General features: G+C 62.0%; 1 protein-coding gene across 3 annotated transcripts in view; it reads left to right on the top strand.

Moving 5' to 3' along the window:
- Positions 1 to 21228, top strand: part of CDC42BPB (CDC42 binding protein kinase beta) — a 64916-nt gene extending 43688 nt beyond the window's left edge. Inside the window, exons 14-38 of one of the 3 annotated variants that reach the window (XM_054692823.1) lie at positions 1163 to 1273; positions 2302 to 2546; positions 2630 to 2735; positions 3026 to 3150; positions 3461 to 3566; positions 5075 to 5223; positions 6272 to 6366; positions 7463 to 7542; positions 10438 to 10521; positions 10860 to 10937; positions 11427 to 11532; positions 12056 to 12192; positions 12597 to 12736; positions 13474 to 13555; positions 14286 to 14502; positions 14603 to 14665; positions 15342 to 15938; positions 17562 to 17659; positions 17744 to 17828; positions 17906 to 18023; positions 18105 to 18222; positions 18558 to 18663; positions 18748 to 18818; positions 19453 to 19540; positions 21057 to 21090. In XM_054692823.1, coding sequence (XP_054548798.1) covers positions 1163 to 1273; positions 2302 to 2546; positions 2630 to 2735; positions 3026 to 3150; positions 3461 to 3566; positions 5075 to 5223; positions 6272 to 6366; positions 7463 to 7542; positions 10438 to 10521; positions 10860 to 10937; positions 11427 to 11532; positions 12056 to 12192; positions 12597 to 12736; positions 13474 to 13555; positions 14286 to 14502; positions 14603 to 14665; positions 15342 to 15938; positions 17562 to 17659; positions 17744 to 17828; positions 17906 to 18023; positions 18105 to 18222; positions 18558 to 18663; positions 18748 to 18818; positions 19453 to 19540; positions 21057 to 21061 — 3210 coding nt within the window. In that variant the 3' untranslated portion in view covers positions 21062 to 21090. Of the gene's footprint in view, positions 1 to 1162; positions 1274 to 2301; positions 2547 to 2629; positions 2736 to 3025; positions 3151 to 3460; positions 3567 to 5074; positions 5224 to 6271; positions 6367 to 7462; positions 7543 to 10437; positions 10522 to 10859; positions 10938 to 11426; positions 11533 to 12055; positions 12193 to 12596; positions 12737 to 13473; positions 13556 to 14285; positions 14503 to 14602; positions 14666 to 15341; positions 15939 to 17561; positions 17660 to 17743; positions 17829 to 17905; positions 18024 to 18104; positions 18223 to 18557; positions 18664 to 18747; positions 18819 to 19452; positions 19541 to 21056 lie in introns of all 3 variants that reach the window. The other 2 variants (XM_037504053.2, XM_054692824.1) reach the window with 2 other exon arrangements.
- The last annotated feature ends 737 nt before the right edge of the window (positions 21229 to 21965 follow it).

Here is a 21965-nt window from a genome sequence, read left to right as displayed (position 1 = left end):
TACATGTTAACGGAACATTTTCCATGAAAAGTAACTTCTTCAAAACAAGAAAGTGACTTTTTACACTTTGTACTTTTCTTTAATAACTTGATTAATAGAGAATACTTGAGATTCTTATATCTAGCTCTGCATTCAATCTATGGTGGTAATAATGCTGTTTTGAGCAAGGAGTGTAAGAAACCCAGCTCCCGCAGGTAGGTGACCAGCAGGGAGGGCCTCGGGCCCATGCGGGGACTCCACCCTAGATATGCCAAGCGTGCTGCGGCTGCCCAGAAGCACGTTTCTCCAGCACCCGTGGGACGCTGTTAACAGCAACCAGGTGTTTGCCTGTCAGGGCCTGGAAGGGGGTGCTCGTGACCCTCCACAATCACACTCTGTCCTCGGACCTCAGAATGGCCATTTTTCTTAGTTTGCTCACAGTCCAGCTGCACGTGTGATTGGGGCCGAGTATGACTCGAGAGAGCAGGGCCCTTGCTGAGCCCTGTGGGTCCAGCACCACACGCCTCTTGCGCCTGCCTGGCATCAGCAGGGCATTGCCCAGACCCTCCCGTGTCCTCACGCCTCTGCCTTCTGTGTGTTTTGAGATTGTCCATTTAAAAAACCTGAATCCGGGCCTCCCTGGTGGTGCGAGGGGTTAAGACGCAACCTACGAAGCTAACCGCAGCCTCTGCAGCACGAGTTTGATCCCCAGCCAGCCAGGGAGCTGCCCACATGGCGCAGCAGACCTCTCCTGACTCGCCCGCTGCTCTCCCAAAGGTGTACTTCTGTCAATCTGCCTGTTCTGTGCCCCGCTCTGTCTCTGGTGAATCCTCTCACCCCCCACACCTCTGGCCTGTACCCCAGCTCTTGTATGCATAAATAAATAAATCTTTTAAAAAACAAACAAAAAACCTGAATCCGTGTTCTAAAGCCAGAGATGCCTAAATCAGTCTTTTTCTTGACGTTTAATCTGACGTCATCAATTTAAATCTGCATTTCAACATGCTTCATTACGAACTAGGCCTGGAGTATATTTCTCAGCCTTTAGCTTGTGATAAAATCTGGCGACGAGGGGAGGGTGACGAACATTTTTCAAGACTGTGCTGGCCTGGGGTTCCTTTAGAGTAAAGAGTGAAGGGTGCGACGGGGCCTTCTTTGGGTAACGATGGATGTGCCCTTGTAGCTGGAAGCCCAGCTTGAGGATGCCGTGGCCGAGGCCTCCAGGGAGCGCAAGCTTCGTGAGCACAGCGAGAACTTCTCCAAGCAAATGGAAAGTGAGCTTGAGGCCCTCAAGGTAGTGCATGGTCAGGGTCTGTGTTCTTACCAAGGGTGCCCGTTCGTGCTTGGCAAGGATCTCGTGGAGCCATGTGAGCCTGGGCCTGTGGCGGGCGCCCCCAGAAGAGACACTCAGGGCCCCGGGGGTGTGGCTCCACCCTGTCTCGTGGTGCTCTTCACCTTTGACACCTTCTTTCCTCACACAGAGGCGTTGGGCCTTTCTAGAAGGCCCCATAAACTGACACCTAAGGTTCCCATAAACCTGGTTTCTAGAGTGAGTGGAGTCCAGTTCTGGGAAAGGTCATTAGAGTTTGTGCCCTGCTGCCGCCAGGCGAGGCAAGCTGGTTGTTGTGGCGAGACGGCGTGAGAACTCCCCTTGGTGGCTGGGTTTCCTGCCCGCGGTGGAGACAGCTGGAGTGCTGCTCCCTGCGTTGGCGCAGGCTCCCTGTCCTGTGCTGGTGGCCACCTCGCGTGGCCCTTTGCTTCACCCTTCTCAGACACAGCAAGCTTGTTAAACCACAGTCTACCCCACCATGCCCTTAGTCAGGGCCTCCCTGCTCCCTCCTGGCCCCTGCTCCTGCCCTTAACAGCCTCCCGGCTCAGGGGTCTCCCCTGCCCCCCACCTCACCCTGCTGCCCAGCCCCTGCTGGCGTCTCACTGGGAACTGCCCAGTGATGCCATCCTCATTTCTTTGGTGGGGGTCCTGCCCTGCCTGCCTGGTGATGGCCCCGCTGCTCATTTGCCAGCCTCGCCCCTGTCCCATGCAAGCAGAGAACAGAAGAGCCCCTGGCAGCGGGCAGCCCTCAGAAGAACACTGCTCCGCATGAGGGCAGGGCTGGTGGCCTGGAGGACTGCTCGTGTCTAGCTGTCTAGCGTGAGATGGAGCCTCTGGGCGCCGAGCACGTCCTCTCAGTGAGGCAGACGCTGTTGCCCCACCCTACCCCACTGTACCATGGGCCCGCGCCTGCACGAGGTGTTGGGTGCCGGACAGCCTGGGCCTGCAGGGCGGTCGCAGAGGCGGTTAATTCCCTCACCCTTTCTCTTCAGGTGAAGCAAGGAGGCCGGGGACCAGGCGCCACCTTAGAACATCAGCAGGAGATTTCCAAAATAAAGTCTGAACTGGAGAAGAAAGTCTTATTTTACGAAGAAGAACTGGTCCGGCGTGAGGCCTCCCACGCACTGGAGGTAAAAAATGTGAAAAAGGAGGCACAGGACTCTGAGAGCCAGCAGCTGGGCCTGCAGAGGGAGGTCCTGATGTTGACGGACAAGCTGGAGAAGTGCAGGCGGGAGCGGTGAGTCCGGTGCGCCTCGTGGGCTGCTGCCAGGTGGGGACGGTGGTGAAGCCGCGGTCCTCAGACCCCTGTCCCCTCCCCAGGCACAGTGAGGTGGAGGAGGCTGTGGGCACAGTGAGAGAGAAGTACGAGCGGGAACGCACGCTGCTGTTTGAGGAGAACAGGAAGCTGACGGCTGAGAACGAAAGGGTGATTGGAGATCCCGCTGCGGGGGGCTGAGTTGTTCTCATGATCAAGTCTTGAAAGTTTTGTATTTTAACTTTGAAAGTGAAGTAAGGTGTTTGAGCTTCACTTTTAAATTTTAAATGGGATGCTTGTCGTTCAGAGAAAATTCCAGTCAAAATGTCCACATCAGAAACCAGCGTGAACAGATCTCACAGTGTTGGATTAAAACCTTTAACATCTTTGCAAGAGCACATGCTCCTGGTAGCACTAACATCTCGCCAGGGCTCATGGGGGGCTCTGTTGTTTGATCGCAGCTTTGTTCCTTTGTGGATAAACTCACGGCCCAGAACAGACAGCTGGAGGACGAGCTGCAGGACCTGGCCGCCAAGAAGGAGTCGGTTGCCCACTGGGAGGCCCAGATCGCTGAAATCATCCAGTGGTGCGTGCTGTCCTGTGCCCTGGGGGCACAGGGCGCCCCTCCTGCTTCTGTTTCCTCCACCTGGAGCCAGTTTTCTGAGGCCCGGTCTCCAGGACCAACCTGCTGGGCCGTAGGTGTCTCTGGAGGGGCGTCAGACTGCAGCCCCCCATCCTTGGGGACAGAGGCAGATCCCGCCAATTGCTGCTGGGGACAGATGCCCCACAAGCGGGTGGGGACCAGCCTCTGCTAATAACAGGTGGGAGAACCAGGCCGGCGGTGTGTGGGTGTCTCAGAGAAGGCACCTCCCTCCCACTCCTCTGCTCCTCCCCAGGGTGAGCGACGAGAAGGACGCCCGGGGCTACCTTCAGGCTCTTGCTTCCAAGATGACAGAAGAGCTGGAGACGCTGCGGAGCTCCAGCCTGGGCGCCAGGACGCTGGTGGGTGGGCTTGCGGCCCGGGGCGGCCTGGGCAGGTGGGGCGCCGGCTGGGACTCAGGCCTTGGGAGGGTTTGGTGGACGTGGTGGCCGTTCAGCCGGGTGTCTGCTCAGCTTTGTCCGGAGTGTGATGAGCCCAGGCTGGGGCTGCCCGCGGCATGTTCCGGGCGGCGGCCACAGCCTCCCTCCATTCCTCTGGGTCCAGTGGACCCTTTTAAAAATGCCCATGTAAGTTCTTTCGTGACAACACGAGGAAGTGAGAGAGAAGGCCCCCCGCAGCAACCGGACTCGGGTTTTACTCAGAACTTAAACTCCGCAAACCCGAATTCTCGGTCTACGTTTTCCTGATGTGAGGGAACAGCACCTTCGAATGTGGTTGACTGCTCCTCCCGGTCCCCCAAGGCCGGATGCACCCGCCCTGCCCTGCCGGCTCTGGTCCCATTCGTACCACAGAACAGACACCGCAGGTGTCAGCGGCCTGTAGTTTCACGGAAGGAAAGAGCACAGCCGTGGCCTTAGCTGCGTGATTGGAAAACATTTTCAGTTTTAGATTTTAGGTTTATAAATACCAGTTAGAAAGACCGATGACCTTTTTCAATTCAGCATTGTCTCTTCTCACCATCACCGTTTTGCATGTTGCACTGGCACTTAGGAGCTGCGGGAAGTAAGTTTCGTCCAAACCTCCTAAGAGAGCACGCCGTGTTTTAATGGTTCCTTTCAGCCAGCCAGGCAGGCCGGGGTCTCGTGGCCAGCCTCGTGGCAAAGGGCCGAGTGCCGGGATGCACCTCCGTCCTGTGCCCGGGGTGTGGGCATGTGAACCCACCTGGATTTCCTCTTGGGGTCATTTCATGCATTCATTGGCATCTAGTGAGAGCGTGCTCTGCCCTCTGTGCCCACTTCTGATTAGCCGCTGACTGTCAGGCACCCCTAAGGCCCACTCTTATTTACTGTTAAGCGAGGACAATGGGAAAATCTTGGCTGTGTTCAAGGAATTAACCTTTTAGAAAGCATCTGTGAAGATAGCACCTCCAGATTCCTTTCATGCCTCACAGAAGTGGACGGTTCCCGGGCACACCACAGGAAGAAGGGCGACACTGTTGTCACCCGTTTTCTCAGCCCCCTGCTTTGCCCTCCCCGCCCTACATCCCTCTCTCCTTACCACGCCAGTCCTTGGGCCCAGGCAGGAGTTGCATGATGACACGACTCCGAGGGCGGTGACCTGGCCAAACACTCCACAACCTGTGTCGACCGGGGCCCCCAGGGTTTATGAGTCTAGCAACCCACGTGCAGTGATGCTTAGCATCAGCTTTGCAGTTGGAAAAGTAAGCTTGATTCTTGGGAAGACCTCCGAGGACGCTAAAATCAGCTCAGTGGGCTTGAATAGCATCTGAGGACTGATACTCAAACATAAAAGCTTAAGATTGGAAAGAGCTGAATTTCTTATTTCTTAGCATGGATTTTCATTAAATACCTTTAAAATTTTGTTTTAACACCTGAACCTCTGTCAACAGGATCCCCTTTGGAAAGTTCGCCGTAGCCAGAAGCTGGACATGTCTGCCCGGCTGGAGCTGCAGTCTGCTCTCGAGGCCGAGATCCGGGCCAAGCAGGTGGTTCAGGAGGAGCTGAGGAAAGTCAAAGATGTCAACCTCTCCTTCGAAAGGTACAGGCGCTGTGCAGTGAGGGCGCCAAGAGGGTGACGTGTCTGCAGCTTGTAGGTGCCCGGTGAGCCTGGCTGGCGACCAGCCTTGCTGTGGTGATGAGAACCGGGTCTCTGGCCTGTAGCCCCCTTTGTGTGCTTGTCACCCGCTCTGCACACCTCCTGCTAAAGTGCGGGTGTCAGCCGAGGGCTTTTTCTTCTCTGGAGAGAGGCTGAAGTTGGCGCACCTATTTGAAAACAAGGATGCCATTTTCGCCAGGGGTAAATTAACCACCTTTCAAGATGTGGCTGCTGTCTGTGGATGGTTTCTCACACACTCAGGCCTAGCGACGACGCAGCCCCATAGAAACGGGGCCTGCCCGCCTGCACAGGCAGCTGGGGAGTGGAAGCCAAGGGCAAGTCCTGGCACCTGCCTGGAAGGAGGTGGGCCCCCAGCTGGGCTGCTGTGTCCCAGTCCTGTTGGTCTGAACTAAGGGCGTGATGACAACGGTGTCTGCGTTTAGACAGACACCTTCTGTGTCAGGAGCTGCTGTGCATGTGTTCTTCAAACGGTGTGACCCTCAGCAGCTCCGTGAGGTGGGCGCCCCCACTGTTCCCGTCCCACAGACATGGCCTGCCTGCTCGCCCCAGCTCCGGTGCAGCCTGGCTGGACTCTGTCACTGCATGAGTGCGCGGGACGCTGCTTTGGGTGGCTGTGGCTCTGCTTCACCATGTGGGCCGTGGGAGCGACGCTTGCAGGCCTGACAGCTGAGTGACCAGGCTGTGTCCTTGAGGACAGATGATTAGATCAGAGGGGGTTAAGAATGTCATCAGCGCCACTGGGGCGTCGTGCAGACACCTCCAGAAAGCACAACTGCAAATTGTGTTTGTTTCCAACTGCAAAGTGCCTTCACGGGGGCTCAAGTAGAGGCCAGGCTGCGTGGTCCAATAGCGTGTGGGGTGTCTGCCTGGCGCTAGGTGCCGCCAGCACTGAGCTCTGCCGCCCTCGGGCCTCACACACCTGAGCCAGCGCATGCAGGGCTGGTCTTAGTGCATTTACTTCTCTTTTCAGTAAACTAAAGGATTCTGAAGCCAGAAATAGAGAATTATTAGAAGAAATGGAAATTTTGAAGAAAAAGATGGAGGAAAAATTTCGAGCAGATACAGGTAAATTAAAATCATAAACTTCTGGACTATGGAAATGTTTCTTAATAAAATGGTTAATTTTCTACTAGATTTAATAGTTTTTATATATAAAAGTACTTACATAACGCAAAGCTAAAATCCCAAAATTGGCATGTTCGACGATCTCTCCGGTAACCAGTTTTTAGTTAATTCTTCCTTTGATGCATCTTGAAAACACAAGGAAGGCAGGCCCCCCGCGGCGCCCAGGTGGGCACAGCCCTGCTCTGCGGGGTGCTCCTGCACCGCCAGGGAACATCTCTTGGCGCGGCTCCTGGCCCTGTCCTGGTGCGCTGCACGGGCGTCTCTCCGGGTGTCTAAGTGCTATGATTTCTCACTCTGTGATTTCTATATTTGTGCTTTGTGACATTTTTAAAAAACCCTAGTTGAGCCATCGTCTTTTCTTTTAGAAACTGCGTCAGCTCCTTTGGTTTAGTGCAGCTGAAAGGGCTTTTCCTGACTTGTTTTCTTCCTATTTGGCTTGTGATTTTTTGGTTTGCTTTGTTTTCTTGGCAAGCATAAAGCTTTTTGAAAGGTTTTGTGTGTCATATTTATTAGTCTTTTCTCCTGTTTTTAAGCCATAGAGGAACAGCCCGGCGCCGTGACCGCCCCGGCAGTCCTCATGCATTTCTCTGGGGCCTGTGCAGCCCGTTCCTTAGACTCAGGCACCCTGGGGCCCTGCGTACGCCTGGTGGGTGGGGTGGGGTCTGGGTCTGTTCCTGCAGTGGATGCTGGTGTCAGAGCCCCTCTCCCTGCTGGTTTCCTGTCACTCCTTCCTGCGTGACACGCCACAGGCTCGTGCTCTGTGTCTGGGATTTCTGCCCAGCCCTGTGCCCATGGGTGAGCCCACACGGCTCTGTCATGGGGGCAGTAGCGGGTGTGTGGGTGCCCGGCCCGACCTCTCATGCAGAGATTTCGTAGAGTCCTGTTACTCTCTGGAGTGAGCTTCCTCTTCACCTTGCTGTACTGGGGTCCCCTCAGCCCGACCAATTCATGAAGGCGGCAGTGACACCTGGGGAGTGCCGCCCGCCTATGCCCAGCAGTGTCCAGACCCACCCTAACGGCCTCTGTTCTCTCCCAGGGCTCAAGCTCCCCGGCTTCCAGGACTCTATTTTTGAATATTTCAACTCTGCGCCTCTTGCACATGACCTGCCTTTCAGGGTAAGTGACGTCTTCCTCACCGTAAGCCCCCAACGCCAGCCAGTGAGTTGCGTGTCCCTCAGCCTTTCTCAGTCACACTGGCCCAGGACTGACCAGAGGTTAGATGCAGAGGCGGAAGGAATGTGCACTGTCTTCAAGAAGCGGCTTAAGTTCAGGGAAGTTCATGCAGAAAGGGCCTGGGTCCTTGGGCAGGGGCTTCCGGCACGTCCTCACAGGTGAACAGGCCGGTCATGCTGCCTCTCGGAGACGTCTGTGACCCCAGTGGGCTCCGGCGATTGTCCGGGGGCAGCACCATGGTGGCCCTGGTGCTGGAGTTCAGGCGGCAGCCTGGGCTAGCGCTGACCCTAGCCCCCACCCAAAAGAGCCCCACCTTCGGGGAAGCCCCATCCACAGCCTGGACCAGGCTCCTTGCCCTCCCGCGCCACTCAGGCAGCAGAAAGGCCTATGCTCAAGGGTGGGGCGTCTGAGGGGCTGGTCCGTGTTTTTCTTGGTTCCAACTTGTTCCTCAGAAGGTCTTAAGCCTGCCGGGCAGCTGAGGGGCGGTGCTGAGCCCTGGCGTGTCACGCAGATGCCTTTGCCCTGAGCTATTCGAAAGAAGTCGCAGGTGGCGGTGGCCCCTGAGTACTAGAGCGTTGGTTCTCTCCTGGGCTCCAGTAGCCACCGTGTCGCTGTCACACAAGTGTGCACGGGCTGAGGCACCTGGCCAGCCCCCGCGGACCTCCAGGCCAGAGCAGGGCCCCTCCTTGCCCCCTTATTCCAACAGCATTGGTGCTTTCGTAGCTAGGGCCGTTGTCCTGTGGAACATCTATCATTGCTCTCGATGGGACACGCGCATCCCCCCACAGAGGCCCATTTGCCGCCTGCTCACGCCAGGTTCACCGTGAGGTTGAGCAGGCATCTGCCAGACCGCATCCTTGAAAGGGCCTTCCTGCCCAGTAGCCAGCACCCAGACAGGGGCCGTTGGCTGTCTGTCCACCAGCAACCGTCCATCCGTGGGCTGTCGGCCCTTGGTGGCCGCGCTGGGTGAGCCACCACAAGCCCCAGTGGCCCCGGTGTTGGGGGCACACCTGAGTCTGACCCCTGTTGGCGTCCTCCAGGGAAGAGCTCGTCCTCCCTGGAGCCCTGCTTTGAGAAGCAGGTGTCAGAACTGTCGCCCACAGGCCGGTTCCTCCTCGAGTCTGAAGCGGCACAAGAGCTGCCTGTGGTTGTAGCCGTGCTGGAGGCTTGGGTGCTGGAACCAGACGGGAGGGAGCCAGGAGAGCAAGGCTTTGTTCTGCTGTGGATAGAGCATCCACCCAGCAGCAGGCTCCCAGTGGGGCCTCTGCTCGCTCTGAGGCAGGGGGTGTCTGCGGGCCCCTGCCTTCTTAGTGTTTCGCTCTCGCCCCTGCCCCCACCCAGTGCCTCTGGGCACTGGGAAGGACGTCTGCTGGTGGACAGAAAAGAATCCGCGGTCAGAACCTGTGTCTGTTAGCCTTTCCAGACGTACTCTGCATCTTCTAGAAGCTTCGCTACCTTGTCCTATGTTAAACGCGGCGGCTGAAGCAGTGTTTTCATGCTCGCTGTTACTGGGCAGGAAGTGACGGTTTCTGTCCTCTGTCTGTCACACCAAGGACTCTGTCTCCTCCACCTCCTCTCTGCTAACCTCTGGGGAAGAAGTAAGTCCTGTGGTGCCCGCTGCCCGCCTCCCACTCTGCCGGAGCCCTAACCCTGGCCGTCCCTGCCTTAATCGCATCCTTTTATTAATTAACCAACTAAACAAAACTAGAGGGGCTGTTCCGTGGCTAAATTTAAGTGGCTTAGTAACCTCTTGCACCTCACTCACCTAAAGGCGGGTTCTAACTCATGGGCCCATCTCCACGAGGGTGGGCTTAGGCCGCGGCCTGTGTCCCGGTCCTGCCGCCACCTGTAGGCCGCTCCCTGCACCGCGGCCTGATGGCCTGAACTGCCACTTCTTTTCTTTTATTTTTTTAAAGATTTATTTATTTATTTATTTATTTATATAAGAACCGGGGTACAGGCCAGAAGTTGCGGGAGGGTGAGAGAATTTGGCAGAGCCAGAGTAGGGAACAGAACAGGCAGACTGATGAAATACACTGCTGAGGGGAGCAGCGGGCGAGACAGGAGAGGTCTGCTTGCCATGTGGGACCCTCGCCAGACGGCCGGGATTGAAGCGGCGCTGCAGAGGCTGAGGGCCGCTTCACAGTGCGGTGCTCAACCACCTGCGCCACCAGGGGAGGCCCTGAACTGTCAGCTTCTGCTTTGTCGGGTCAGTGGGGTTTTGATGTGGACACAAGCTCCGCTACAAGCTCCGTGCGGGAGGCGCGGCCTTGACTGGCAGGACCCTCATGAAGACCAGGCCCTTTTCAGGTGGTTTTGGGAGCGGCTTGAGCCACAAACTAGCCTGAGAGCTTTAGCCTGTTTCAGATGGTGAGGTTGACTTGGGAACCACAAGCGGTTAGAACATTGCTTCCCTGTGCGGTGAAACTTTCAGGGAAGTGCGCCTTTGTGGTCACAGGCCACAGACCTTTCGATGTCAGACTTTCTTCTTGGTCTCTGAAATGGGGCTAAGCAGCATTTGGCCACCCCAGGTGTAGATGAAATGGCTTCTGACACATTTGATTCCTGCCCCATTGTCAGGCTGCGGGTGGGAGAGCGTGTATCAGGCTACCCCTAAGAGGCGGGGTGGCCCCTCTGCTGCTCACCGGGATGCCAGTGCCCGGGGAAGTCACTCTCAGCCTCAGGGAAGCAGGACAGCTGCGTGTGAAGTGGGTCCGTGACAGGATATCTCGGGGGAGGGGGTTCCCGGTGGCCTGGCTGTGTGAACCCAGTGCACGCCTTGCAGCGCCCAGGTCTCGTGGACCACGCTCATCTGTTTCTCTGCCCTTGTTTTCACAGACCAGCTCAGCCAGTGAGCAGGACACACACGCCTCAAAACCGGAAGTGTCCCCTGCTGTGGCTGCAAGCACAGGGCAGCAAGAGGTAAGGCCTGTCACCCTGTTGACACCCTGGGCCTGCAGGGACGTCCCGTCTGCTGTCCTGGGTGTGCAGAGCTAGCCGCTGCCTGCCCCAGCCTGCTCCCGGCCAGCTGGGAGGCCTCTTTCCAGGCTCAGACCCGGCTGGTATTCTGGAGTTGCTGTCAGTGCATGGGCTCGCTGGGTGAGCACCGCTTCGACAGGTGTCTCAACAATGCAGGCATTTAAGAGTGCAGAACTGCCCACTATCAGCCAGTCCTGGAGGGAAGCGAATGGTGAGCAGGGCCTGGCACCGGAGCAGTGCTGGGCCAGGGCCATGCTCACATGTCCCTGCTTACCTCCCAGGACGGGACTCGGCACCCCCAGAGGCCGCCTGCCGGGTCGCATCCCACCACCCAAGCCCTCACTCTGGCTGGACCAAAGGTGAGAGCTCCAGCGCCGCCCGCTCAGAAGGTGGCTGGTATTAGGGCTGCACTGCTGGCCTGCATCATGGGAGCCGGGCGCGTTGGGCCCTGCTGTGCGTAAGCACCGCTCCCTGGGGCAGGGGCTCAAGTCCCGCCCCAGTCCTGCCCTCGCCTCCTGTGGTGGCCTGTGACAGCCCCTCCGCAGTCTCCTCTGTGTCCTGTCTGCCAGGCGGGTGGAGGCGGCACCTCCCAGCGTGATGGGGCTGGTTGACATGCAGCTGCGCGGCCTGTGTCCCAGACGGTGTCTGGCGAGCTGCGGTTCAGCCCAGGCGGCCCGGCCCTGTGTGTGCCAGCTCATGACCCTCAGGCAGCGCCTGTCGGTTTGTTTTCTGGCTCAGGCTCTGATGGTGCTTGGTGCTACAGGGAGGGTGCGTGCCTCCCAGAGAGGCGGCGGGCACACAGGCCGCCCATCCCTTACAGCCTGTGGCCTCCTGTGTCCCACCTGCAGCCCAAGGCCCACCAGCTGAGCGTCAAGTCCTTCTCCAGCCCCACGCAATGCAGCCACTGCACCTCCCTGATGGTGGGGCTCATCCGGCAGGGCTACGCCTGCGAGGGTGAGTGTGGGCCCGGCCCGCACAGGGCCTGAGGGGCAGGTTCTCTGTGCTCAGGCAGGCCTGGGAGTGGACCCCGTGACCCCTACTGTGTTGGGAGAGTCCCGGCTGTGGGCTGAGCTGGCTGAATTTTGAGAGTCAGTCCCCCAGGACTTGGCCACTCAAGGGGCCGCGTCGGCCAGTGCCCACTGGCTGCTCACCCTAGGCTGCACGCACGGCAGTCTCAGGTTCCCAGTGGCTGCTCTGGCCTGTCCTCATGCCCCCTGAGGCAGAAGCCGCTCCCTTGCGCTGGTTAGCCAGGACCTCCCATCAGGAGAAGGCGTGGGGTGCCTGTGGTGGGCAAAGCGGCTTCAGGAGCGCAGGAAGCATGGTACTGCGGCCACTCGCTCCACCCGCGGGGCCCCCACAGTGCCCCAGCAGTGTCAGCCACCTTCCTGCGCTGCCCGGGAGCCGTATCTGGGGACCTTGTGGGCTGCCAGCGAGTACCCGGCAGCTTCTGCTCTGCTGACCTGCCCTTGCTTTCCAGTGTGCTCCTTCGCCTGCCACTCCTCCTGCCGGGACAGCGCCCCCCAGGTGTGCCCCATCCCCGCCGAGCAGGCCAAGCGGCCCCTGGGCGTGGACGTGCAGCGGGGCATAGGCACCGCCTATAAGGGCTACGTCAAGGTAGGTGTCTTATAGGTCCTGCTGCATGCGGGGGCCTCCCACCCCAGGAGACGGGGCACCGGGAAGCAGGCTCCCAGAAACAGAACCGTCCTGCCCCCATCCTGGCCCAAGCGTGGAGCACGGGACTCCACGCCCAGCGTGGTGACACCCCCCTCACCTGCTGGGCCGCTGAGGGCCTGACCACCACCCACTGAGGCCCCGGCTCCTCGTCCCTGGCACAAGCTCTGTCGTGTGCCAGACCCACCCCCACAGGTGCCCTGGCCCAGCTCTGGTCCTGCCTGGCCAGGGTTGTGATGGGCTGTGCCTGCCGAGGGGGCCGTGGGCACAGGTCTCTGAGAGGCCTCCCAGAACCCGCAGCCACTAGGTCCTGCTGGCCGGTGGGACACAGCTGCTGTCGCCTACAGGTTCCGAAGCCCACCGGGGTGAAGAAAGGGTGGCAGCGGGCGTACGCGGTGGTCTGCGACTGCAAGCTCTTCCTGTACGACCTGCCGGAGGGGAAGTCCACACAGCCCGGCGTGGTAGCCAGCCAGGTCCTGGACCTCAGGTCTGCGTCTTCCTTTCCTCTCGTGCCCTGAGGTGTCCCATCACATGTGCCTGCAGGCCCATGAGCCCCGCTGTGCTCGGACTCTGCAGCCTGTGGGCGCTGGTCATCGCCTGCATGAGGCGGTCTTGAGCGCCGGCACCTGAGCGTGGTGACAACATTCACAGGGTCGGGTGTGGTGAGGGTGCGGGACAGGCAGGATGCTCCGCCTCACAGCCCCTCCTTGGCGCCTGGGGCCCGGCCCCCACCATAGCACCATGCGCTGCGCCTGCCCCACGGGGCTGGCCCGGGGCCCCACATCCCCAGCCAGCACTGGCGCGGGCAGGGCCGGGGCTGCAGCGGGTGCCCTTGCCGTTGGCCTCATCTCCACCTGGTCTGGTCCCCTGGCGTCACCCGCCCCTGGCCCCACATCAACTGAGCCAGCCCCTGGCCGCCTCAGCACAGTGGTCCCTGACTTAAAGTGACACCAGGGGACAGCCTGGGGGCAGCCAAGTTGGTGTGCTGGTGCCTGTAGGGCAGGGTGTGCGCCAGGTGTGGGGGCTTCCTCTCGCCCTCTGGGGTACGCAGTGGGTCTCCAGCTGCCCGCGGGCTTGTTGGTGCCGCGTGTTCTCATCACGTGGAGGCAAAGGGCCTGCAAGATGTCCTAGACGGCAGACTCAAGCAAGTGCTGTCCTTGTGAGACCGCGTGGAAAAGGGTGCACATGTCGCCCCGATGTTCTGACTCTTGCGTGTCTCCCCAGAGACAACGCGTTCTCGGTGAGCTCCGTCCTGTCTTCAGACGTCATACACGCCACACGCCGAGACATCCCGTGCATATTCAAGGTCTGCTTTTAGGGACGTTTACTCAGTCACTTAAAATCCCACGGTTAAGATAAAACGGTTCCTGTGCCACGTGCACCTGCTCCCTGCCCCAGCGTGGGCCGCACGTCGTGTGCCCTGCAAGCTCCTGTCAGCGCTGGGCTGCGGTACTGGCCCGGCCTGGTGCTGCCCCTCGGGTGCCCGACCGTCTCCTGCACCAGACAGGAGGAAACAAGGGCTTGCTCAGCAGTAGCAGCAGCATGTGGGGCAGCTGGGTGGAGGGCCCGAGCCCAGCACAGGGTTAGGAAGCTTCTGGAAAGTCAGGCCACCCACTCCGTCCCACTGGGAATTGTGTACAGCAGGGGCGACACAAAGTGAGCCTGGGCCCTCCCGCAAATTCTCTCTCCATGTGACAGGGCGAGTGGCCCGTGGCGGGTTGGTGCCCTGGGCTCCTGGGGCGGGGCTCGGCCGCCCCGTGCTGTTGAGCCTGTTTTCCCGGGACATGGGCTGAGAATCTTTTAGTGAGGGCGTTGGAGCAAGTGGCTTTAGCGTGGGCTAAAGTATGGGCAAGGTCAGGGCTGGCCGAGCTCCAGCAGCAAGGGGCTGTGGCTCCGGGAGCCGGGACCCAGACCTGATGGCCGCCACTGCCCACCTGCCTGCACTGCGCGGCAGGCGGCCTCTCGGGGCGCGGTGCTGCCCGCCGGGGCCTGCATCTAATGGCTCTTGTTTCTGTCTGTCCTGTTCTGTCCTGAAGGTGACAGCCTCTCTCTTAGGTAGCCCTTCTAAGACCAGCTCACTGCTCATTCTGACGGAGAATGAGAATGAGAAGAGGAAGTGGGTGGGCATCCTAGAGGGGCTGCAGTCCATCCTGCACAAGAACCAGCTGCGTGGCCAGGTGGTGCACGTGCCGCAGGAGGCCTACGACAGCTCGTTGCCCCTCATCAAGGCTGTGGTGGCAGCCGCCGTCCTGGGTACGCAGCCGGGGGCGGGACTTCCAGGCATTGGGGGCCGCCTGCTGGAGCCATCAGCTGCCCACTGCCCTGACACGCTCACACCCATTCTGCCCTGTAGATGGGGACAGGATCGCGCTGGGCTTGGAAGAAGGGCTGTACGTCATCGAGCTGGCCCACGACGGTAAGCGGGGGTAGCAGCGGGAGCCCAGCGGGGTGCAGTTCAGCGCCCGCCCCAGGACGTAGGCGAGGGTAGCACACACTGAGAGCGCAGCAAGGCACACGAGGCATGCCCTCGGATGCTCTGAGCCTGGCCACTTCGGCAATCAGTGGCCGGGAGGCCCGCACTCCGTGCTGCCCTCCAGGAGGGGTCTGGAAGGCCGGGAAGGGGGTGGCCCGGGCAGAGCTGTGCATCTCTACTCCTGCATCTGCTGAGGCTACGCTTCCAGCCAGTGTAGGCGACCGACCTCCACGTGGCCTCCCATCCTGGCTGCCTCTGAAAATGGAAAGGACTCTCGGCGTGGCCCTAGGCCCTGCGCCTCCCTGGCTGACGGGCCCGTGTGTCAGAGCCCCATGGAGGCAGGGTGGGGGGGCGCCAGTGAGGGTGGACATGGTCCTTTTCCCCAAATGCAACCCAAGGGTGGTTGGGGTAAAGGATGAGCCACGAGGGGTCCACACCCACCCCACAGAGCCTCACCGGCCTGGGCAGTGCCGGGGGTAGTTGCTGAGCGAGGCCCTGCCTGTGCGTCCCAGGCTGGGAGGCTGGTGGTCGGGGCCTGCTCAGAGGAGGCTGGGGAGGGAGCCGCGGGCTGGCCAGCTAGCTGCTGGGCGAGGCTGACGCGCCCCTCTCTGTCCTGCAGTAATCATCCGCGCCGCTGACTACAAGAAAGTGTCCCAGATCGAGCTCGCACCCAAAGAGAAAGTCGCCATCCTCCGCTGCGGTCGCAACCACCACGTCCACCTCTGCCCGTGGTCTTGCTTTGACGGGATAGAGAGCAACGTTGATGTCAAGCTTCCAGAGACCAAGGGCTGCCAGCTCATCACCACTGCCACCCTGAAGCAGAGCCCGTCCACCTGCCTGTTTGTGGCCGTGAAGCGGCTGATCCTGTGCTATGAGCTGCAGAGAACTAGGCCTTTCCACCGCAAGTTCAACGAGCTCATGGCCCCCGGCAATGTGCAGTGGATGGCTGCGGTGCAGGACAAGCTCTGTGTCGGCTACCCCTCTGGGTTCTCACTCTTGAGCCCCCAGGGCGATGGGCAGGCCCTGAGCCTGGTGAATGCCGCCGACCCCTCGCTCAGCTTCCTCGCACAGCAGCCCTTTGATGCCCTCTGTGCCGTGCCTCTCCACAGTGACGAGTTCCTGCTGTGCTTCAGCCACATGGGGCTGTATGTGGACCCACAGGGCCGCAGGGCGCGCGTGCAGGAGCTCATGTGGCCCGCGGTGCCCGTCGCCTGCAGTATGTATCCGTTGCGCTGCCGCCCCACGTCCACTGCGCCCCACTGCACTGGGGTGGCCTCCGTCCCTGCCACGTCCTCAGGGCAGGCTCCCTGGCTTTCTGTGGGAGGTGTGGGGTCAGCCCGCCGGTGGCCGGGCCACGGTGGCGGTGGCCACGGGTGGGCCCAGGTACCCAGGTACCCCAGCCTCCCTGGGCAGAGGGCACTGCCGGAGAGACCCCCACCTCATCTGTACATTCCCACTTATAGAAACCCATCTCGAGGTTTCAGTGGCCGGAAAAACTGGGCTCTGAAGTCCAGGTCAGTCCTTAGAGCTCAGTGAGCAAGGCCCAGGCGGCGGCTCCCGGTGGCTCGCAGTAGACCCCGGTCCTCAAAGCCCACCCGCTGGCAGGCGGATGGGCTGCACAGGGCGGGGGCACAGGTGGGCCGAGGGCGGCCTGTGAGGGGCACACAGGTGAGGTGGCAGGGGCACAGGGTGCCCACCCTGCACTCCTCCATGTGTCCTGCCGGCACGGGGCAGCTTCGGAGCCACAGCATCCCCGTGTGCCGGGCATCGCCCCCGTGACGAGGATACAGGTTGTGAGTGCGAGGTGTTGGTGGCCGTGGCCAGGTTGGTGGCCGCTGTCCGTGCACTGAGCCCAGCTCCTGCCCTTACCCCAAGCATCACGAGCCGTTCAAGCTGCTGGGAGGCAGCTGCTGCCCAGTGAAGTTGGAGCCGCAGAGCCCCTGGAGCCTGCGTGTGGGCGGTGGGTCCGCAGCCCTCCTGGGCCCTCCAGGGCACCAGGCGGTTGCGGGCAGAGCTGCACCCGGGCTCCCACCACCCCGCAGTGGACACCCGCCTGCCCTGCCAGCCGGTTTCCCAGCTTTGCCCACATGCCCAAGGGAGCCCCAGCTGAGGCACCCTGCGTTCACGCAAGCCTGCTGGGCAGGGGCGGCATTCCCACAGGGTGCCTCCCGCACGTCACTTTCAGGCGTCTGGTGACTGGGTCGGCACTTGCCGTCTACTTCCTGGACCCTGTTTTGTTTTTTATTCAAAAGCAAGGGCTGGCCGTGCGGTCAGCAATCTGAACCTCCCTGGGAACGAGGGTGCACCTTGGGCCCGGGAGGGTGGGGCCACCCAGAGCCGGGCTGAGCCGCTCGCATCTGCACCCTGTGATGCAGCCCGGCCCGCTCAGGAGGATCAGCCTAGGCCAGGGGCGCGCAGGGTCTTCCCACTGAGGCCTGGAGCTTCCAGCTCCCGCTGCCACGGCCTGGCCTGAGGTCTTGAAGGTGGGCCGGCTGCTACGCCCCAATGGCTGTTCCAACCAGAGGCGCAGACCCAGCCTCCCTGCACGTGTGGTCACCGAGGGCTGAGGGCACCAGAGAGGGCCAGCTCGAGCAGGCGCGGGTGTCTGCCTGCTGCGGGGTGGGCGGAGCCGCGCCCAGTTTGTGTTGGGGTTTTAAGTGTTTGCCGAGACCAGATGCTGTCCCCGAGTTTGCCTGGGCAGCAGCGCCTGTGATCATGCGCTCCCGCGTCTGGTCTCGAAAACCTGCCCCACCCGTCCAGCTGCTCCCCAGAAAGGCCTTCAGCAGCCGCGCGGCGCCTGGGCCGCGGGGGCAGGTGCTGACACTCCGCCCGCCGCCAGGTTGCAGCCCCTCACACGTCACGGTGTACAGCGAGTATGGCGTGGACGTCTTCGACGCCTGCACCGCCGAGTGGGTGCAGACCATCGGCCTGCGTAGGGTAAGGCCGGGCCGAGTGGCGCCCCCCCTCCCCCCCCTGCCAGTGCCGCGGGTGCTCAGCGACGTGCGCCCCGGCTCCCCACAGATCCGCCCGCTGAACGCGGAAGGCACCCTCAACCTGCTGGGCTGTGAGCCCCCGCGCCTCATCTACTTTCGGAGCGCGTTCTCGGGTGAGCCGGGGGGCTGGGTCCGCGGCGGGGCCTGCGCTGCCACCCCGGGCTGCGTCACTGGCTGCCCGTCCCCGCAGGAGTGGCGCTCAACGTGCCCGACACCTCAGACAACAGCAAGAAGCAGATGCTGCGGACCCGGAGCAAGCGGCGCTTCGTCTTCAAGGTGCCGGAGGAGGAGAGGCTGCAGCAGCGGCGGTGAGCGGGGCGGGGCGGGGGCGGGCTGCGTGGGGCAGGGGCTGGGCCATGCCGGGTGACCTCGGTGTCTTCTCTCCCCAGGGAGATGCTTAGAGACCCGGAACTGAGGTCCAAGATGATCTCCAACCCCACCAACTTCAACCACGTGGCCCACATGGGCCCGGGCGACGGGATGCAGGTGCTCATGGACCTGCCTCTGGTGAGCGCGCTGTCCCCGCTGCCGCCACCCTGCGGGCCAGCTGCCCCTGGGCCTGCGCCTCCCGGGCTGCTCCGCCCGCGCCACTTCTCCTGGGCTCCTCACATCCGCTGTCGGCAGCCATGTCCGACTAGCTCGTTCCTAAGAGCAGGCGACAGTTTCTTCCTGTTCGCCCAGAGCTTGCCGTGGGATTCCAGTAGGGCTGAAATTGCTCGTGCTGACTCTTAGCTCAAAACTGGCCGGGGACTGCTGCCCAGACGGGGGCCTGGGGTGCAGACTGGGGTCTGCCTGCGCTCCTAGCCGGGTGCCCGAGCTGCTCACTTGTGGGTGTCCCCCAGAGCGCTGCGCCCCCCGCCCAGGAGGAGAGGCCCGGCCCGGCCCCCACCAGCCTGTCCCGCCAGCCCCCATCCCGGAGCAAGCCCTACATCTCCTGGCCCTCTGCAGGTATGTGGGCGCCAGGGTGGGGCCTGGGGTGCTGGGCCCCCCTTTCATTCAGCTCCCTGAGACGACGGCCGTCTGCTTCCCTAGGTGGGCCGGAGCCCGGTGTGGCCATGCCTCTGAGAAGCATGTCGGACCCCGACCAGGACCTGGACAAAGAGGTATGACCCGCTGCCGGGCACCCGCCTGGCCACCGGTGGCCCCGCGCCACACGCCTGGGGGTCCTCTGCCCTGTAGCGCCCCCAGGACCCTGTGGGGTGTGCAGAGGGGGACGACGCGATGGGCTCTCGGACCCTGACCCCGCAGGAGAAAGGTGAGGGGCCCCACTCTGGGGCCTCCTTGCAGCTCCCCCTCCCCGCCAGGTGCTGTTGAGGGGCGTGGACTGGGCAGGGAAGGCCTTCCTGTGACATGCAGCCCACTTCTAGACCTTGCCCCTCGCTGTACGAACACGTAGCTGTGGTCTTTGTCCGGCACAGCCGGCCTCGGCTGTCATGGGGAGCCGCTGGCCCCACTGGCCCCCCTCCCTGTCCTCTGCCCACCATTTGGGTTCAGAGACGTGGGCGGCTGCCCCCTGCTCGGGCTGTTCTTAGCCTGTTCCAGGCCCTGCTCCAGTTCACCACGTCCTTATGCACTTGGGGGTGCGCCCCTCTGTGCCTCGGTTTCCCCTCTGAGGTGGGGTGGGCCTGCTTCTGCCTGGGGTCAGCACAGGCAGCAAGCTCTCGGTGGGGGCAGGCACCCTCCGCCCACCCGGACTGCAGCCTGCAGCCAGGTCAATGCCCTGGGCCATCTCTCCAGGCCGGCGGCCGCCCCTGCCCAAGTCACCGGTCTGCGGGCCACCCCTGCCTTCTTGCTGCTTGCGGGAATCCCCGAGCTGCTCTCGCAGGTACCTTCCCGGTGTCCGCCTCGCCGTCTCGTCCTCCACCTGGAAGGGCGTCTGCCACACTGAGCTGGCTCCGCGGGCGCTCGCTCGGCCGTGCAGGGCGAGGGCCACCCATGCTTGCGGGTGGAGCAGGGTCCCCCTTCGGCAGTTTCTTTGCAGTGTTTCATTTTCTTCTTCTAATCAGTCCCGCAGCCGGCTTGGGCAGCGTGACGGAGGAGTAGACGCAGGGCTTGTATTTCACCAAGGTTACGCGAGCTCGGAGGTGATGTCAGGGTGTCCGCCACCGTGACCTTTCCTGGGAGGACATTGGGCCTCTCCCTGCTTGACGGGCCCCTCCTGGGTCACGTGGGGCTCATGCGCTGCCGTGTGTCTGGGACGCGCTTCTTTTACATTTCCGGCGGCTGCGGCTGGTGCCCCCGCAGCTGGTGTTGGAATGTTCTGGGTCCAGCCCCCCCGCGCTCCGCTGGTTCTGGTGTTCAGTGGCTGGCTTTGTGCTTGTTTGATCCTGGTGTATGGGTGGCATGTCTGGGGCGTCACCCCCGCACGTGGTGGGGCTCCCTTTGTGACGTCACAGTCCTGCCACCGGCCGGGATCGTGAGACGGACGTGGTCCTTTCTGCGGGCACCTCTCACCTGGCTGAAGAGGCGCTTCTCTACCCGGCCCCTCTCACGCCCACGGGTGGATCCCACGGACGGCGCCGCCTCCGTGTCTGGGGCTGGCCTGTGCCCTCACGCCTCACCCCAGCCCGCGAGTTGGTTGGCGGCTGCCTGGTGCAGGGCTTCCTTTTCTGGAAGGTCCCGAGACCCGTCCTGTGACCGCTGAGGTCATGCTTTTGAAGGTCTTTGTTCTCCCTCTTTGCTTTCTTCTCCTCACCCGGCTGTTCTGAAATTTTTCAAGCCCCAGCAGTCGCACGAGTGGTGGCGTGGAAGCGCCCCACTTCCTCTGACACCTGTGGGCACAGCTAGGGGACAGCGAGCCACGGTCCACGGCCCCCGGTGCCCTGCGGTTCCCCAAGCCGCGTGCCCAGGGCGCATCCTCAGTCAGCACAGCTTTCAACCCCCGGCGCTGGTGATGCCGCGGGGGGCGCCGAGTCCGCCCGCCCCTGGGAGCAGGTTGCGCTCGTCTCCATGTGGCGCCGTCTGAGCTGGCTGCCCTGTCCTCGCCTGCGGCTCGCGTGGGGTGCCCGTCCGTGTGCGCTGGCATGGGGGGGGGGGCCGGCGCCTCGGGCCGCTCTTTAGGGGAAGCCCCACGGGCCTTTCCCAGGTGCTCTGCGGCCCGGGGTCCCCCGTTTCTGCTTTACCACGACGTCACCTCGGTGGCGACTGCCGGGCGCTGCCTCCGTCGGCCCCCAGGAGGGGGCGGGGCTCTCCCCAGCCGGCGCGGGCGCAGACGCGTGCAGACGCGTGCAGAGCGTGACCGGTCTCGTGCCGAGAAAGGCGCGAGCGGCGCCCCCTGCCCCGCGCCGACACGGTGCCCGGCCCGGGGCAGCGGTGCTTACGCGGCCTTCTTGTGTTGACAGCCTGACTCCGACTCCACCAAACACTCGACCCCCTCCAACAGCTCCAACCCCAGCGGCCCGCCCAGCCCCAACTCCCCCCACCGGAGCCAGCTCCCCCTCGAAGGCCTGGAGCCACCAGAGTACGACGCCTGAAGCCTGGCCGCCCGCCGTGGGCCGGGGAGCAGCGCGGTCGGCCCCACGTCAGTGCCAAGACCGAGCTCTCTTCCAGCGTGGTCCGAGGAAATGTAGAATCGATTTGTAGATATGAAGACAAAGAAAAATCTTTTATTATTATAATGATGGGTCTTATGCCGCAGACAGTCACTCATTTGCACATGAAGGGCCCCCACGCGCTCAGGGAGTGACACCCGGCACGGCCTCAGCACATGGGCCCCAGCGCCAGGGCCTTGGGAGGGTGGTGGGGAGTCGTGGGTCATTCCCAGGGTCGCTGGAGTCTTGTAGACAAGAAAGTGGGGGTTAGTTTGTGGTCTTCCTGTCCATGCAGCCACCCCCGTCAGCTGCAGGCAGCCTGCCAGTCCTCGTGTGTCGTCCCAGCCACAGCCGGGGCGCTGCCGCCGCTACCTTGAAGCCAGCAGCGCCCACTCGCACCCAGGGTCCTCTGTAGCCTTCCGAGGCCCGCCGGTTGACGAGGCTGGAGCCCCAGGACGCTGCACCCGCCTCACTCTGCGTGGAGCCTGGCTGGGCCCCGTACCCCACATCCAGCCCGTCACGCCAAAAGCTCTGTATGACTGGCCGGCGGACGGAGCATGCCCTTGGCCCAGGGCAGCTGCGCCGCCTCCCTGCCAGCGCCCTGGCTGCACTGCTGAGGCCAGGCCTTCCGCGGGGCCCTGGGTTTCACTTTCTACTGTCAGTCTGAGTCTGTAATTACTGAGGCGTGAGGACATGTGAGCCACTTCCCTGTCAGTAAAG

This window comes from Talpa occidentalis, unplaced genomic scaffold (genome assembly GCF_014898055.3).
Source record: "Talpa occidentalis isolate TD23 unplaced genomic scaffold, MPIMG_talOcc4v2.1 talOcc4.11, whole genome shotgun sequence".
Taxonomy (NCBI): domain Eukaryota; kingdom Metazoa; phylum Chordata; class Mammalia; order Eulipotyphla; family Talpidae; genus Talpa; species Talpa occidentalis.
Note: the sequence above shows the minus strand (reverse complement) of the source record. Positions and strands in the feature narration are given on the sequence as shown.